The sequence below is a fragment of the Cylas formicarius genome, unplaced genomic scaffold, assembly GCF_029955315.1.
Source record: "Cylas formicarius isolate icCylForm1 unplaced genomic scaffold, icCylForm1.1 PGA_scaffold_6__28_contigs__length_40554024, whole genome shotgun sequence".
In the NCBI taxonomy this organism is placed as follows: Eukaryota; Metazoa; Arthropoda; class Insecta; order Coleoptera; family Brentidae; genus Cylas; species Cylas formicarius.
In genome coordinates, this window is record NW_026844347.1 from 9,490,405 (window position 1) to 9,505,891 (window position 15,487).

Below are 15,487 nucleotides of genomic sequence, written 5' to 3' on the forward strand. Positions count from 1 at the left end.
CGAACGCCACCACATTTTCTCCTCCAAGATTTTAACGTTTTCAATATAAATTTTAAACAGTAGAGGAGCAAGAGAACAACCATGTCTTAAACTTTTGGTTGTTGGAAATCTTTTGGAAATGTTTTGTGTTGCTTATCCCATTTTGGTGCACTGCTCTCTACCCTTTTTTGAATTAGATTTTTCTGCCGTTTGTAAAGAATCTTGGAACTTGTCTTCTATTCGGTTTTTCAGAACCCGACAAGCGGTAATACCTCTACAGTTTTTGCAATCCACTCTGCTCCCTTTTCTGGTGATATCAGTCCTTCAACCGAGTCCAATGACGGCTTCTTGCAAAATTTTAGTGAAAATTTCGGAAAGAATCTTCATGAGTATCGAAGGAGCGGCTGTTAATAGCTCGATGTTTATATTTTCATATGTCTTAGAACCCTCTGGTGTAATTTCCGGACCCACTCTTAAGTTTCAGTTTCGCTAATTTGAAATTGTTGTCTATCTTAAGTCAACAGGTATTTGTAGTAGTCTGCAATTGTTGAATATCTATGGGGCTGAAACCGGTCCGTATCTCATGTACACAGCTTTCTTTTCTTGAACAATGTCTTCCAAGGTGTTGTTCAATCATCGTGTAGGCTGCTCTTTTTACCCCAACGCCTCGTACGCTGCATGCTCTCACTTCTTCGTACATGCTATTTGCTGAGCTGTCGTCTTGGAGGCTATCGAGGTTATATTTTCCTTGAACCTGCTCTACTTTTTTGCGATTTTGCTCTTGTTCTCTTGCGGTTCTATAGAGAAAGCATCTTTTTTCAGTCAGGCCAGTAATGAAAGGGCCAGAATGTGCAATCTGGCCCTTTCATTGCTCTGACGCTGATAATATTGTGCTTAGAACGTTGGTTTACCATTATGTAGTCGACAATCGACTTCAGATTTCGTGTAGGTTGGACCCATGTAAAAGGATGTGTTTAGAAAAACCATTGATTATTTTCCATCCCGTCTGGTGACACATTTCTATAAGTGTTCCACCATTTTCGTTAACTGTGTCATTTATAGGACGTCCAGTTCTACCATTTAATTCTCCCAGTATAGTTACTTCTTTCACCAATTAGCTCTACTAGACTCGTTAACTCCTTAAAAAAGGCAGGGGCCCTCACTGGGTGCTATCACAAGGGCCAGGTGAACCCAGATTTTTTACCGAGGTCGGTTTTCCATACAAATTCAATAGGATTTAGGATTGTTTTTAGTAGTACTGTTTTTCTGCTATATCTTTCGCTGCGTATTTCATAAAACGATGTTTGTATAAATTCGTTATATGTAATAGTTTTTTACTTTACTTTATCAAAGTATCTTCCAATTTAACATTTTTGTTTGTTAACCAGTCGCAGCATTTTTGTTAATATATAAGCACGTCTTATCAGGATGTGCTATTCCCAGGAAATATCTAGATTTTTAAAATGGTCAATAAAAGTTTTTTAGCTATCAACGGAATACTGTTATCCTGATCAAGCTCGATTAAAGTCTCATATAGGGTAGGTATTTCTTTTTTTTTTTTCAATAAATTACGCTTTTGGCATCTCCATTAATGATTTTAACTTGTCTGCCTGGAGTTAATAATTCAATAATTCAAAAATTGAACGAAATTGAATGAAATTTCTAATTTTATTATTGTATACTTTTTGATACCCGTTATTTAATTCTACCAACTACACTCACCCTTCTTTAGTTCAGATCCGTAGAAATGGAGACACGCCAATCCGGGAAGTGTTAGATCATCTTGGCGGTTGGCCCGTGACCAAACCGGACTGGCGTCCACCGGACTTTTCCATCGAAGTCTTATTGGGACGCGTACGTGGCATTTATAACGAAGGTTTCTTAATCGAACAGTGGATCGGACCGGACGACAAGAATAGCTCCGTTAACATCATCCAGGTGCGCACAAAGTAAGAAGTAGGTAGGAAATAAACTCGATTTTTCAATGGAAAATGTGTGATCATCATTCGATGTTCAATACGTAGATAGTTGTAATGATGAATCGTCTTTCAGATGGATCAAATGTCGCTTGCGTTGCCTAGTCGTGATTATTACTTAAAGTCAAGTAGCGAGGGTGATATGAAAGCGTATCACACTTACATGTCAAACATAGCCGTTTTATTGGGTGCCAATAAAACCACCGTCAGCGACGAGCTGCAGAGGATTATAGATTTCGAAAGGAAACTGGCAAATGTAAGTATTAGGAGCAAACATTGTCAGGAGAGGCAGGCTACTCGGTCCCCGTCCATTTTGCCGCAAGAACTTTTATAATTCTAACTTTATTATTATAACTTTGTGTAATGTATCTTGTTTGTTATTATTTAGTATTTTTGTAGATGTGAGTATGGAAAATGAGAATTGAGGTTAGTCGCTATATTACTTTTACATTTAATTGGTGTTGACTAATGACTGCATTAAAAAATGATGCTACCTGTCGTAAATGTATACACTCAGTGGTATAGGTTTAAAATGATTATTTGAAATAATAATAAGTCCTAAATCTTAGATTAAACTTTAGAAAATAATCATATTGAGCTGAATTTGGCTTAGTAAAATGTCTTTTATTAGTGCGATACGTGGAATTAAAGTTGAGTTCTCGAAATTGTTATTTCTTTATGAATCAAGCAGTTCTTGAAATATCCAAGTTAAAATTGGATTCGGAGGTTTTTTGAGTCGGCGAATATGTTTACATTCTATTTTTCACACAATATGTATAGGACGTTAGCTAAAAGCTATTTATGTCATAAATTTTTGTTAGTACTCCTGCGTTACTTATTTTTGAGTATTGATGGAGTGATAATTTCTAAGTAAAAAGGTACACTGCATTTACTTCGTTAGATTAGTGAGTTTAGTATATATTTTGGTGATTGTCAATTTTTTATTAATCTCCTTGTTTACGTGTCTCTAAATTTGATAAGAATTTTTAAGAAGAATACTAGCTTTTTAATGAAGCGTCAGTTACGGTAATAAAACAAAACTTTGCCAAAATTACAAGTTCAAAAAGCCCCTTATACCAGATTATTGTATAATTTTTGATTAATTTTAACTGCATATACATTCACTTTAACTGTATACTATGGAACAAGCAATTTTGGTCGCGAGTTTGACTGAGGAAGTCAACCTGTTGCGATATATAATTTTTATTATATTATTAAAGTCAATACGACAATGGCTCGCATTCTACTGTGTACATGCTTATATTTTCAAAGTTTAAGGGACACCCAGCTACAGTTAAAGACCTGAGTCGCGGTTGGGATTGTTTGGTTGTTTAGAGATTTCTAGCGATTCTCGGATTTTTCTTTAGTAAAAGAATTGATTACAATGTGATGTACGGTTTTTATGTCGTAGTCTTTTATGTTCATTTGGCGTAGTTGATACTTTTTGTTCAGCGTCTCTAATGTATTTTTTGCCGCATATGCTCAAACAGAATTTTGTTCTTTGTCTATTGAAGACGTTGAGAGACTTTTGGACAAGTGGTAAATCTGGTTTTAACACTATATATCTTAAAAACATTTGAAATTTCGTCACTAATGTTTTGAATGTAAGGAAGGACCCCAGCGGACTCATTTTCTTTCGAGGTTCTGGTGAAGTGTATATTGTAATATATTTAATATGAAAATTATTTTAGAAAAGAGTAGATGTTATGGGTTTTAATTCTAGATCCAGTGATTGGGGTTGCGATAGTTTTATGGCTCTGTAAAATGCATAAAAGTATCGACGCCGCCAATATATGACAATACAGTTTTTCAACATAATCGCCATTTAACTAAATACATTTTTCTCGACGTTAAACTATTTTTTTTAAACCGTCCGCAAAGAATATTATTAAGGTCTCCACAAATGACACGTTTTACTTTCAAATACCACGGAACGATTATTTCAAATTTGGAAACAGATGGTAATCACTGGGTCTAAGATACTAAGAATAAGGTGGATGCGATCGCAACTCCCATTGTAAATCGTTTTCGGTCCGATGGGTGTGTTGCACGATCATGTTGCAATAACAGAAGCTTACGTAGCTTTCCAGACCGTTTTTGTGAGCATCACCTTTCCAACAAACGGAACTATACGCTTTAAGCGGTGGTTCTTCTTCAGGTTTGCTATGGAATGCTATGTAAAACGCATCTATATCAGTTGAACACCTAAATATGAACAATATTGCACCAAGTAGCCGCATAAACATGTCAAGACTTGTGTGGGTAGTCAATAACTTTGGTTATAAGTTTGGGGTAATTTAATTATAGCATCACCTTGGTACCTTTGGGCCAACTACACTGCACTAAATACTATTCCCCGATTAATAAAATTAAAACATTAAATAATTTCAAGGCGTCCTTGCCTGAACAAGACCGTCATGACACCAGCGTCATCTACCGCAAGCTCAAATTAAAGGAATTGCAAACGATCGTTCCCCAAATCAATTGGCTGGAGTACTTCCGATCTTTTCTGGACGTCGATATCGACGACGACGAGCCCGTGGTCGCCTACGGGTTGGCTTATTTCGTGGAAATGGGCAAAATCCTTGCCCAAACGGAGAGAAGGTGAAATTTCATATTCTTAAATCTACTCCGCCACCCAAAAACCGTGTTTTTTTTAGAATCGTCCACGATTACGTACTCTGGCGCCTAGTGATGTCGCTATCGGCACATATGATTGGCGAGTATCAGCGGGAGAGGGTGGAGTTTCGAAAAATCCTCCAAGGAGTACTCAGCGAAAGGCACAGGTGGTCCCAATGCGTCGAGTGGACGAACAAAAAGTTGGGGATGGCCGTAGGAGCGTTGTTCATCCGTGATAATTTCAATCACGACAGCAAAGTGAGTGAACCACCATGGCGAGCATACAGGCTGTTTCATTAAGAGTGGCAATCGGTCATGTTTTCTGGACACAGAGACAAGTGGTAGCAATTGATAAGGATGACTCATAAAGTTAAGAAATGTATGAAAAAAGTTTTATTTATTGGCGTACCAACCTTAGTCCGAACTGGAGAGGTTTCTTAATGTGTAACTATTCAAATCATCTTCTGGATTTAACTGCGTCGGTTGTTGAAAAATCGAAGTGAAATTGCATCAATTATCCTGTTGGCTTCTTCAAAGCTTAACTGAAATTGGTTTGCATTCTACTCTGTACCTGCTGCTTATATACGGAGCTAACGCAGGACCATGATTATTGATGGATTCCCATATTGGTCGCGGTAAAGGTTGTTTGTTTGTTTAGAGATTTCTATTGATTTTCGGTTTTTTTTGGTGGAAATTGATTACATACAAAAATTTTAGTTTGGCCGAATAAGATTAAATGTAAACTTTTGGTGTCTCAATAGGAAATTTATCTTTTACGGATCGAGGACGTTAAAAGATATTTAGACAAGTCGTAAATCTGGTTTTAACATTATATTTCTTAAGAACCTTTCATATGTGCTCAGTGGTATTGCAATAATCTCCCAGTCTTAGATATTGTCATTAATAGAAAATCAGTCTTAATATTGGGTCATGCAGTTTACGGAAAATTCTGCAACTGCTTTTCTCTCTAATAATTTCCACATTAGAAATTCCCTTCGTTGCCACTGTGGACCTTCCTTACATTCAACACATTTACCATTAGTTCAAAATCTCTCAACATCTTGGATTTGTCAGACATAATTCCTTTGGGGCAATAGGTAAAGAATTCATAAAGAAACAGGATGAAAAATATCAACTAGGTTAAAAGAACATCTTCCGCAATTCAGGTTCATGTCCCTCGTTTAGCTCCGCCTCCTCAAACTGTATATGAGTAGGTATGGAGTAGAAATCAGTTTTAGTTATGCTTAGTTATGACCCAGAAGGAATGCAGTAGATTTGTAAATAGTATTAACACGTCAAATACAGTATCCGCTAGAACTCTATCTCTACAAATGAAATAATTAGGTTAATAATTTAATTTAAAACTAACTTGTACCAATGGATACAATATTACTTTGTCGCATCAGCAGAATCATGCTAATTAGAAATTTTAGTCACTAGCTTTTTTTTAATTTGCTTTAGTGTAGTTTTGTTTGCGGAAGAAACGAGTGACTAAAAAGAAGTTTATCAATGCTATTATGCATTCAATTTTAAATTATGAAATTCAAATATGGGGTCAACCAACTGAGGGAAGATGCCCCTTAAAGAAGAATGAGAATGATATATTACCTAAATTATCAACAAATATGCAAATAAATCTATGTAAATTCTATGTAAAAATGTTAAATTATTAATAATTTACTTAAATTAAGTACAAAATAATCTCCGGGCACTTTTTATATTCACCAGTGCTCTTGCTGTATAGGACAATTGTACTAGACCATGAACATACCAGTTCAATCTTTCACCAGAAAATATAAAAAAAATTCTGACTGGAATTATTAATTATTCACACAGATTTTAACTTAAAAACCGCAAAAAAAAGGTATGCTACCTTCAGTAGACATATTGAATTTATAAATTAAACACGGGCACAGGTGGTTTTATAGCTTTTAGTAGACCAAAACCATTTATCTGTAAAAGAAATATATATATTTTAAATAAAGGAATTTTTGAATTGGATTAAATGGAAAAATGATTCCGGAAAACTATTGTCGCTTGGCAGGAAACGGCTTTGCAAATGATCCACACAATAAGGGAGGCGTTTAACGAGCTTCTAGCCGAAAATGATTGGATGGACGACGAAACCAGGGCCGTAGCCAAAGAAAAAGCAGATGCGATGAATGAAAGGATAGGTTATCCAAAACTTATCACCGACAGGGAAGAACTTACAAAGGAATATGCAGCGGTAAGTGGACCACCACTCGTCCTTTACTGCTTGAGATAAGGAAAACAACCCATATCTGGCGTGGTCAATTTTAAATTCTACAATTAAAAAATAAAAATAAATGCAAATAAGGAATTTTCAGTTATTTTTTTTAACCCAATTTGTTTTTTCTTATATTTAGATTTGTTGAAAATCGTCATCATTTATTGGATCTTCCTGAGGGCACCTAGATTTTTACTGTCAAACAAATTATAATGCATTTTGATTTTAATTTTTTTAAATATATCTCACACTATCCCTTTGTAACTTTTTAGACAAAGTTTTATGGAGACACGGCCATATTGAAATAATTTAACCTAAAATAATTTGCAAAATATTTATTATTTATAATTTATTTCATTGAAGAAATCTAAAACATTCATGTTCTGCAAATGAACTTAACAAAGGGCAGAAACGCCGGCAAGGATCTCAAAAGATTTTAATGTAATTTAAAAAAAATTAATCACAGAATTTCTTGTTTAGAAAAAAAAAATCCACAATCACAAGGTCCTTTTATTGTCAAATAACAGTCATTTCTATGACTTTACTTTACACTCACACGCAAAATTTTGTCGACTCAGCAACTCATTATTATAACATTACAAATTAACATTTGGTTTTATCAAGATATCCTCTGATGTCACATCATAAATGAATATCTCCACTTATTACAATTATATTATTCGGTGTTCAGTTTAGAATAATTTTTATAATAAAGCGTTTTTTATCTTCAATACCTTTGGAGATATTTCGCGTATAAATTAAAAAGTGAAATTAAATTAAGTATGTATATTTTCTGAACAAAAAACAAACGAAACAAACGTTGAGAGTAACAAATATAGAATAAAAACCATTACCAGTTATACCTATTATTTATTTACCAGTTTTAATAAAATAAACACATTCAACTGACATATTTTTAATGTATACTTCGAAGATATAATAAATTAGAACCCATACCACATACTAGCGGACAATAAACAATACAATAGAGAGAAATATAAAATAAGAACGCTTTTTTATGAAAACTATTCTACATCAAACACAGAATAATAAAAATGAGACTTTTAGGAAAAACGGGAAGGGTTATTCAATTACTAGATATGTCCTTTATTTGTATATCATCTCTACATTTCAAATTTATTTTTTTATTTGGCAGGGAAGGTCGTTTCGTTCGTTTGGGTACAGTCACTTGTATTCTTACCTATGCTAATTAACCAAAATCAACTGATCACGTTACCTCAACCCCGCAATCCCTGATCCCGCATCATCAAAACATCAATGCGCGCCATATCGAAGGTCAGTGTAGGACTACGCCGCTCTGCACTCATTTCAAAATTTATCAGGATTTCTGCTCTGGAACCAGTTTTGCTTATCTATTTTCCGGTTTTTTCGGTTCGGTCGAATTATTTTATGTGTCTAATTTTAACTGAAATATGGATATTTATAAACCAATTTAAATTGATTTAACTAATTTTGCACTATCCTTCTACAGCAAATCGATGAAATCTTAGAATAGTGCTCTAAGTCTGTCCGATTCACATTTAATATAAGAAATTTAACGACAATAAGGCTAAAAAACATTACAATTAATTTATTTAAAAATAGTTGGTGATACTAAAATTGCCTTATATTTTCAGCTAAACGTCACATCCAAAGATTTTATGAAAAACATTTTAAACATACTAAAATTTGATGCCTGGCAGAATTTAAAGAAGCTTCGACAACCGGTGGATAAAGACAAGTGGTCAACAGAACCAGCAGTTGTAAACGCGTTTTATAATCCCAATAAAAACGACATAGGTAAGAAATTGAATATTTAAATGAAGTAGGAAATAACGGGAAACCCCTTACCTTGAAAATTGATCAAATTCTAGTAATTTTGTTTTTGATAGGGCTCAATTCACATGGAATGTTAATAGACTGGTGTTATTTTTTAATAAGCATAATATATGACTAATCTTTCATAAGTCTCACATCTAACTCACTCCTCTGGACTATTTTGTGATGTTTGTCCATAAACTGCAATTAATTTCTAAAAGCTATAAAAACAATAATATAAATGATAGAAACCGATTAAAAAAAATTACCTGCATAAAAAAGTGAATATACAAAGTCTGAATAATTTAATTTATTAGATGAGAACATAATAAAAATAAAATTAATTAATATTATCGAATATATTTGATAAAAAAAACTGCGCCCCTTTTGCACAACTTTTCTGTCTTCTGATTTTTTCCGTACCTTGCTTAGCTTTAGAGAAGAAGAACATATTTATTACAGGTCCCTAAATGACAGCAAGTTATAATCGGTTTTTTACTAATATCTTTAATTACCGTTATCCACATTGCTTGCAGCCTTCGTTGACATTGTGAAACGAACAAATAATAAAAGACACTTCGTCGCAGTAAACGATAATATTCTCTTAAAAATCTTCACACTTGAACACTTCACTTAATAAGAAATCTCGAACATCCTCACAGTTTTACATTTTAGCCCAGCAATTAGCAATTGTAAACTATCAATTTTTTTTAGTATAACTGCTTATAAGTCATTAGAAAAAGAAACTTTAATTTTCTTGTTAACAGGTAGCTTTTTAGTATAGTAATACTTTAATGCTTGACAGGATTTTGTTTGCTTCTCAAGACATATTTCAGTAAAAACTTTTATCAATTGATATTTAGAAATATGCTTAATAAAAACGAGTTAAATTTTACTTCGAACAAAAATTACCATAGTAAGGTTTTTTCACCGTTCGAATTTTCTCATCTTCCTAGCAAAACCGGCACTGGTTATCATTAGCATGACTGCAGTGCATATGGTCCGATACGTATGGCATTTGACGATTCAGTGTCCAGTGTCCAGTGTAACCTAGTTATAGCAGCCTGTTTCCTCTACGACCCAGGCTGCTTCTGCTTCTTTCTGAGCAAAGGAAGTTGGCTTTTTCGTTACCTTCCATTTCACTATACCCTAGTGTCTACGTCAATATTAATACAGGAGAAAGGGCACACTCAGTTTGATTGTTAAGATATTAATATTATCTAATCCGTGGTTTGGTTTTGAAATTTGGAATTATGTTAAGGACTTCAATTTCTGAATCGCTTTCGAATCACAAATAAAAAAATGTATTTTCAGTTTTCCCGGCAGGGATATTGCAGCCCCTTTTTTACAGTCAGCATTTTCCGAAATCTCTTAATTACGGCGGAATCGGCGTCGTAATAGGGCACGAAATAACCCATGGCTTTGATGACAAAGGTGAAAAGTAAACGGGAAAAGTGAGAATTTGTATCCGAATGGTTTTTTTTTTCATTTGCAGGAAGACAATTCGACAAAGACGGCAACATGATGCAGTGGTGGAACAACGCCACCATCCGAGCGTTTCGGGAAAGGGCCCAGTGCATAATTGATCAATATTCCAGATACAAAATCGACGAAGTTGATCTCTACGTGAACGGCCGTATGACTCAAGGCGAAAATATCGCAGACAACGGTGGACTCAAACAATCGTTTCGGGTAAAATCTCCTTTTTTAGTGCTATAATCCATTTCAAAAAAGTCTAGAGTGATAAAACGACATTTAGTGGTGCAATTAAAATGCCTGGTGTTATTTACTAATTACGATTAAAACCTACTAGCTATTATCAAAGATTGGTATATAATAAAAATAAAGAAAACAAAGGAAATGTAGCAAAATAGATTATATTAAATTGCTGGGATGGTTAAACCAAATGAAAAGAATACCCTCAAAATATAATTATTTAAAGGTAAAGGTAAAAAATAAAATGTCGTACGAATAGGCGTAGAAATATAAGTCCCTCTTGTTAGCCTTAAAGTAAAATCCCCAGATGCCCAACTAAAAGAGAGCGCAGTTGCTGTTGTTGTGATGCGCATATAAAGACAAGGAATGAGTGAGGGAGGAATGTTGCCCAAATACGAACGGTAACCATGTAAGATGGAAGAAAATAATTAATAAAAGCAAATGCTATTTTTACCTGACCAAACTCTACGCATCCTTCGTGTTGTGATCTGATGCTTGCGAAAGTCTCTTGATTAATTACCGTTCATTATGCAAAAAGTAAAGTAAATGGTATTTGACTCGGGAGTTTATTTGGCCACAAGTGACTTAAAAAGTTTACCAATCGCGTACTATAATTTTTCTATGGCAGTTAGTTTTTGGGTACTTTTGTGCAAAACAACACGAATACATTCACTGACATGCCTGCAGAATTGACTGTCTTCAAAATTCAAGCCGTGCGATAATATCTCCGAAAACATACGATTGCTCCCAAACCCAAGCAGTGAGACGTGCAGTAATATCGAACTATTCAACCCATGTATAGTGGGTGGCCAAACAATAATCAATATCGAACTGAGGTGGTTTTACTTGATGATAATCCATTTATCGAAATAAATAAGAACTAAAAGTTCAGATTTTCATGAAATTAAATATTTTGACATGACAATTGTTTCGATAACACCTTGCTTTTATCAAATCATTTGATAAAGACACGGTGTTGTCGAAACAATTGTCATGTCAAAATATTTAATTTCGTGAAAATCTGAATTTTTAGTTCTTATTTATTTTGCAGTAATATCCCGCAAATGTCCGAAGTGTTTCAGGTCCGTGATAAACGAAACTCACGTGGTAAAATGACACTTTCTCGACGCTAGATCGGCGTATGATTAAGCATTTTAGAGAAAGGAGTATAAAAAAATATTAATAGAAGGGTATGGAAACGTACCAATAGCCGATATTTATTATTTTGTTAAAAAAATAATAAACAAATAATAAAATATATTACACATACATCTACATATACCCTTTTGTTTATTTCACATCATAGAGAAAAGCATTAGCATTTTATTTGGCATATCGGGATAAATAGTCATTAATGAAAACGCATGAAGCGAAATTTATTCCAAATATTCTTTTTTTTTGTGCGTTAAGTTCCTTTATTCATATTTTAGGTTAAGATTGGCATATTGAAATGGGGTTTTCACTTTTTAACCACAAAAAGTTTATTAAAATGCGTTAAATAATTTTGTGGATGTTGACATAAAGTACAGAAAATGATCGAATATCCAACACGTTCCTTGCAGAGATACAGCAAACAGCACTAAACAGACAAGAATCTAATTTTTGTCAGTTTTAAAATAGTACCTGACATTAGAAACCGAGTTTTAAAATTCATGATAACAATTACTCTCCTGGTTGAGATTTCAGAAATTTGAAAATAATTTTCAACATTTTCTCTAGGCCGATTTACGTAATAACTCCTTTTTCATTTCTAGCACCGTCTGTTTAAGTAATACTAGGACACCTGGTACATTGAGTAAAGTGGTCATTGTCTCATCCGACAAGATATTTCGTCTCCCTCCTATTAGCATATACGGTTTACTAAAACAAACTAAAATGAATATCAGATGATTAAGTGATCAGCAGTATCTAGAAAAAAATCCAAGGTTTTGGCAAACAAACAACCACAATCTTGCTAAAACAGCGCACCACGATTCTTGTTGTGAAGTTTTGCTACTACAAATCCTACGAAAAAGGATAAAAATGGCTAAATTGCCAAATGAAAATGTGGTGAAGGCGACTTGATTGGTCGGTTGTTAAGTTTATGTTTTATGAACCTTTGACCAACTCATTCTACCTGCATAAGCAAAAATAAAGTATTATTAGTGCCAGCGTTATCTTTTTTTTTGTGATGTGCGCTTTCTAGAAAATTAACGCAAGAGCGACATCTTACGATAAAATTCAATTTTATCATACTTAATTTTACACCGAAAACTATTAACGAACTATTTTTGAAAATAATTTCAACCTTGTGTGTCCCAGTTCCCAGTTGTCCCCCGGGCCAGCGACAAATTTCAATTTAAAGTTTAATAAATTCAATATTAGACCTTGTTTGTAGGTTTCTAAAATGACCATCAAATGGCCTAATTGCGCATCTATTAGAATAATGCTTCTAGAAAATTTTCTGATATTAAGTTAGCTCAGCAAAGAAAATTATCGGGAGAGTTGTTAAAAGGCAATATTTTCTGAAAAAAAAAGATATCAATTTTTTACCTGATTAGATAGTCAAGCCGGAGCAATTGCATTTCAATGCCTTTGTCCTAACCTAAAATATGGATAGTGTCACTTTCACTTTCACGTGAGTTTCGTTTCCCACGGACCCGAGGTACTTCGGACATTTCCGGGATATTACCGCACGAGTTTGGGAGCAATCGGATGTTTTCGGAGATATTACCGCACGGCTTGAATTTTGACGCTTGTCGATTCACGGTTATGTCAGTGAATGTATTCGTGTTGTTTTCCAAAACGTACCCAAAAACTAGAGGTCATAGAAAAAGTATAGTATGCAACACGTTAGGTTAACTTTTTAAGTTACTAGTTTATTAAACACTTGCTCCGCTGTGCCCCGCTCGTACCAATTGAATTCGCGACTCAAATGCCGTTTACCCTATTTGTTGGTATTACAAAACCCAATCGTAAATATTGCAGGCATATCGGAAATGGGTTGCGCGATATGGAGAGGAAGACGGATTGCCGGGGCTGAATTTGACTCACGATCAATTGTTTTTCCTCAACTACGCCCAGATATGGTGCGGATCTATGAGGCCCGAAGACGCTTTGACCAAAGTAAGATCGAGCGTTCACTCACCGGGGCCCATCAGAGTACTGGGACCATTATCAAACTCGCGTGATTTTGCCAAAGCCTATAAATGTACAACAGGATCGCCAATGAATCCCACTAATAAGTGTAGCGTGTGGTAAATATTGAGCGGTTTTAGGAAAATGTGTTTAATACTGAGTACTTTTCGTACATTTATGTGTGAGGGGCGAGTCGCGGTCGGTGACGGGTTACGGTGTTGGATCTAGAATATTCTCGATGATGCGACGTTGTCCCTTGTTCAGTATGTCCTGTTATGGGTGATTTTAAGGCTTACCTCCCTTATTAATAAAGCTAGCGTGTTGCAGCTTTCGAGACCCAAGATTCTTTTTTTTATGAAATGAAAGGTAGCAAAATGAGAAATGGCATAGCTATCTTGGAATTTTAGATACAGGGTGATTTTGAAGATATTGGTGTTTTTAGATTTCTTGTGCAGTTCGGTTATGCCTTAACTTACCGAAAAAGTGAAAACTGGTCTAGATAGGGTTTTTCATGGAGGATCCAATGGAGGAGTCAGTTTTCCTCTGAAACTTTTTGACTTGTTATACATAACTCGTTAGAGTTATTTCAAGTATAAAGTTGAGAAAATAACTTTTTTTTTAATTACATCATTTATTATGAAAAGTTAGTTTACCTGTCAAAATAAATTGCTCTGTGCATGCTAATTGATAATAATAAATAATTTATTATCATATACCCAATTTTCCATAGTTAGCCGAATAGCAGAAGGAAGAGCAGGCTGAAATAATAATGATGAAATATTATGACTTATGAGAACAGCTGTTTTCTATGGCCTACTCATAAAGTAATTTAAAATTAAAGATACAAATATGCTTTGTATTTTTAATATCTCTTACCTGTGATATATTTTTGAAAAGCTCATAACATGTCTAATGAAAATATTAAAGTACACAAAGGGTGTGTCTGATGCAATTTTTTGAAAAAACTTATCCAGGTTAGTTTTCATCTTTTCGATAGGTTAACGCATACCGGAAAGACAAAGTGTGTAAAAAATTACCCTGTATCTAAAAATCCAAGCTGACTAAAAAGTTATCCGCAACGCGCCAGATTTATGAATATAATAAATAATCAGAATAGAACATAAATCAGATCTCCTTGTCGCCGATTATAACGAACCTGAAATTTCAACCGTAGGTTACAAAGGTATATTTTTTCTTAAACACAATATTGGATTTTTACAGTTTTGAAAAACCCATTAGGTTTTGGTTTGCTTTTTTTCAATCGGTCAAATCTAAGAATAACATTTTGAAAGCTTGTGAATCCCACCAATGAATAAAAGCCAGGGTAAATCAATTCGCTTATCAGTTTTACAACCAACGAAATGTCATTAAAAATATTTCCATACAAATAACCTGTTATTAACGAGTTTACCCATATTTTTGTCTCATCCTGTAGATACTAAAGTAGTCTATGATGGTGGAGTTAAATACATTAAAAAAAGAGAGTTTTCTATAACAGAAAAACTACGATCCTTTTTTTATTTTCATATATATATATATATATATATATATATATATATATATATATATATATATATATATATATATTAACACATCTCGAGCTGAAATCTTGAATTTTAAATTACATTTGTACTCTTGTAATGAAGTCCAATTCTATGTTGGATGTGTGATATATATATACCAAAAGATATAAAACTGAACCACTGTGTTTTGTCATTTGCTAGAAAAATATTAGTCTAGAAAAACAATTTAGCCACAGATCTAGAAAACCAGGTACACTTCACCAGAACAATATCTTACACAGAAAGCTGAAACCTAACCTAATTATGTTAAATTTTTTTAGAATTTTTAATAGAAAATTTGTTTTGAACAAAAAAACACATAAATAATTAACTTCTTGAAACCTGCTAAATATTACACCGGCGCGTAGAAGAAAAAGTGTAAAATAAAAAGTGTCATATTCAGAAAATCAGTTTTTTTTTTTAAATGTGGCAACGGCGCATCGTTGTTGGAG

General features: G+C 34.0%; 1 protein-coding gene across 2 annotated transcripts in view; it reads left to right on the plus strand.

Annotated features, from left to right (window-relative positions):
* Window positions 1-15,047, plus strand: part of LOC132703041 (neprilysin-1-like) — a 40,007-nt gene extending 24,960 nt beyond the window's left edge. Inside the window, exons 7-15 of one of the 2 annotated variants that reach the window (XM_060672071.1) lie at window positions 1,712-1,917; window positions 2,032-2,211; window positions 4,348-4,559; window positions 4,616-4,832; window positions 6,619-6,801; window positions 8,460-8,622; window positions 9,955-10,074; window positions 10,136-10,332; window positions 13,324-15,047. In XM_060672071.1, the coding sequence (XP_060528054.1) occupies window positions 1,712-1,917; window positions 2,032-2,211; window positions 4,348-4,559; window positions 4,616-4,832; window positions 6,619-6,801; window positions 8,460-8,622; window positions 9,955-10,074; window positions 10,136-10,332; window positions 13,324-13,596 (1,751 nt within the window). In that variant the 3' untranslated portion in view covers window positions 13,597-15,047. The remainder of the gene's footprint in view (window positions 1-1,711; window positions 1,918-2,031; window positions 2,212-4,347; window positions 4,560-4,615; window positions 4,833-6,618; window positions 6,802-8,459; window positions 8,623-9,954; window positions 10,075-10,135; window positions 10,333-13,323) is intronic. The other variant, XM_060672072.1, reaches the window with a different exon arrangement.
* The last annotated feature ends 440 nt before the right edge of the window (window positions 15,048-15,487 follow it).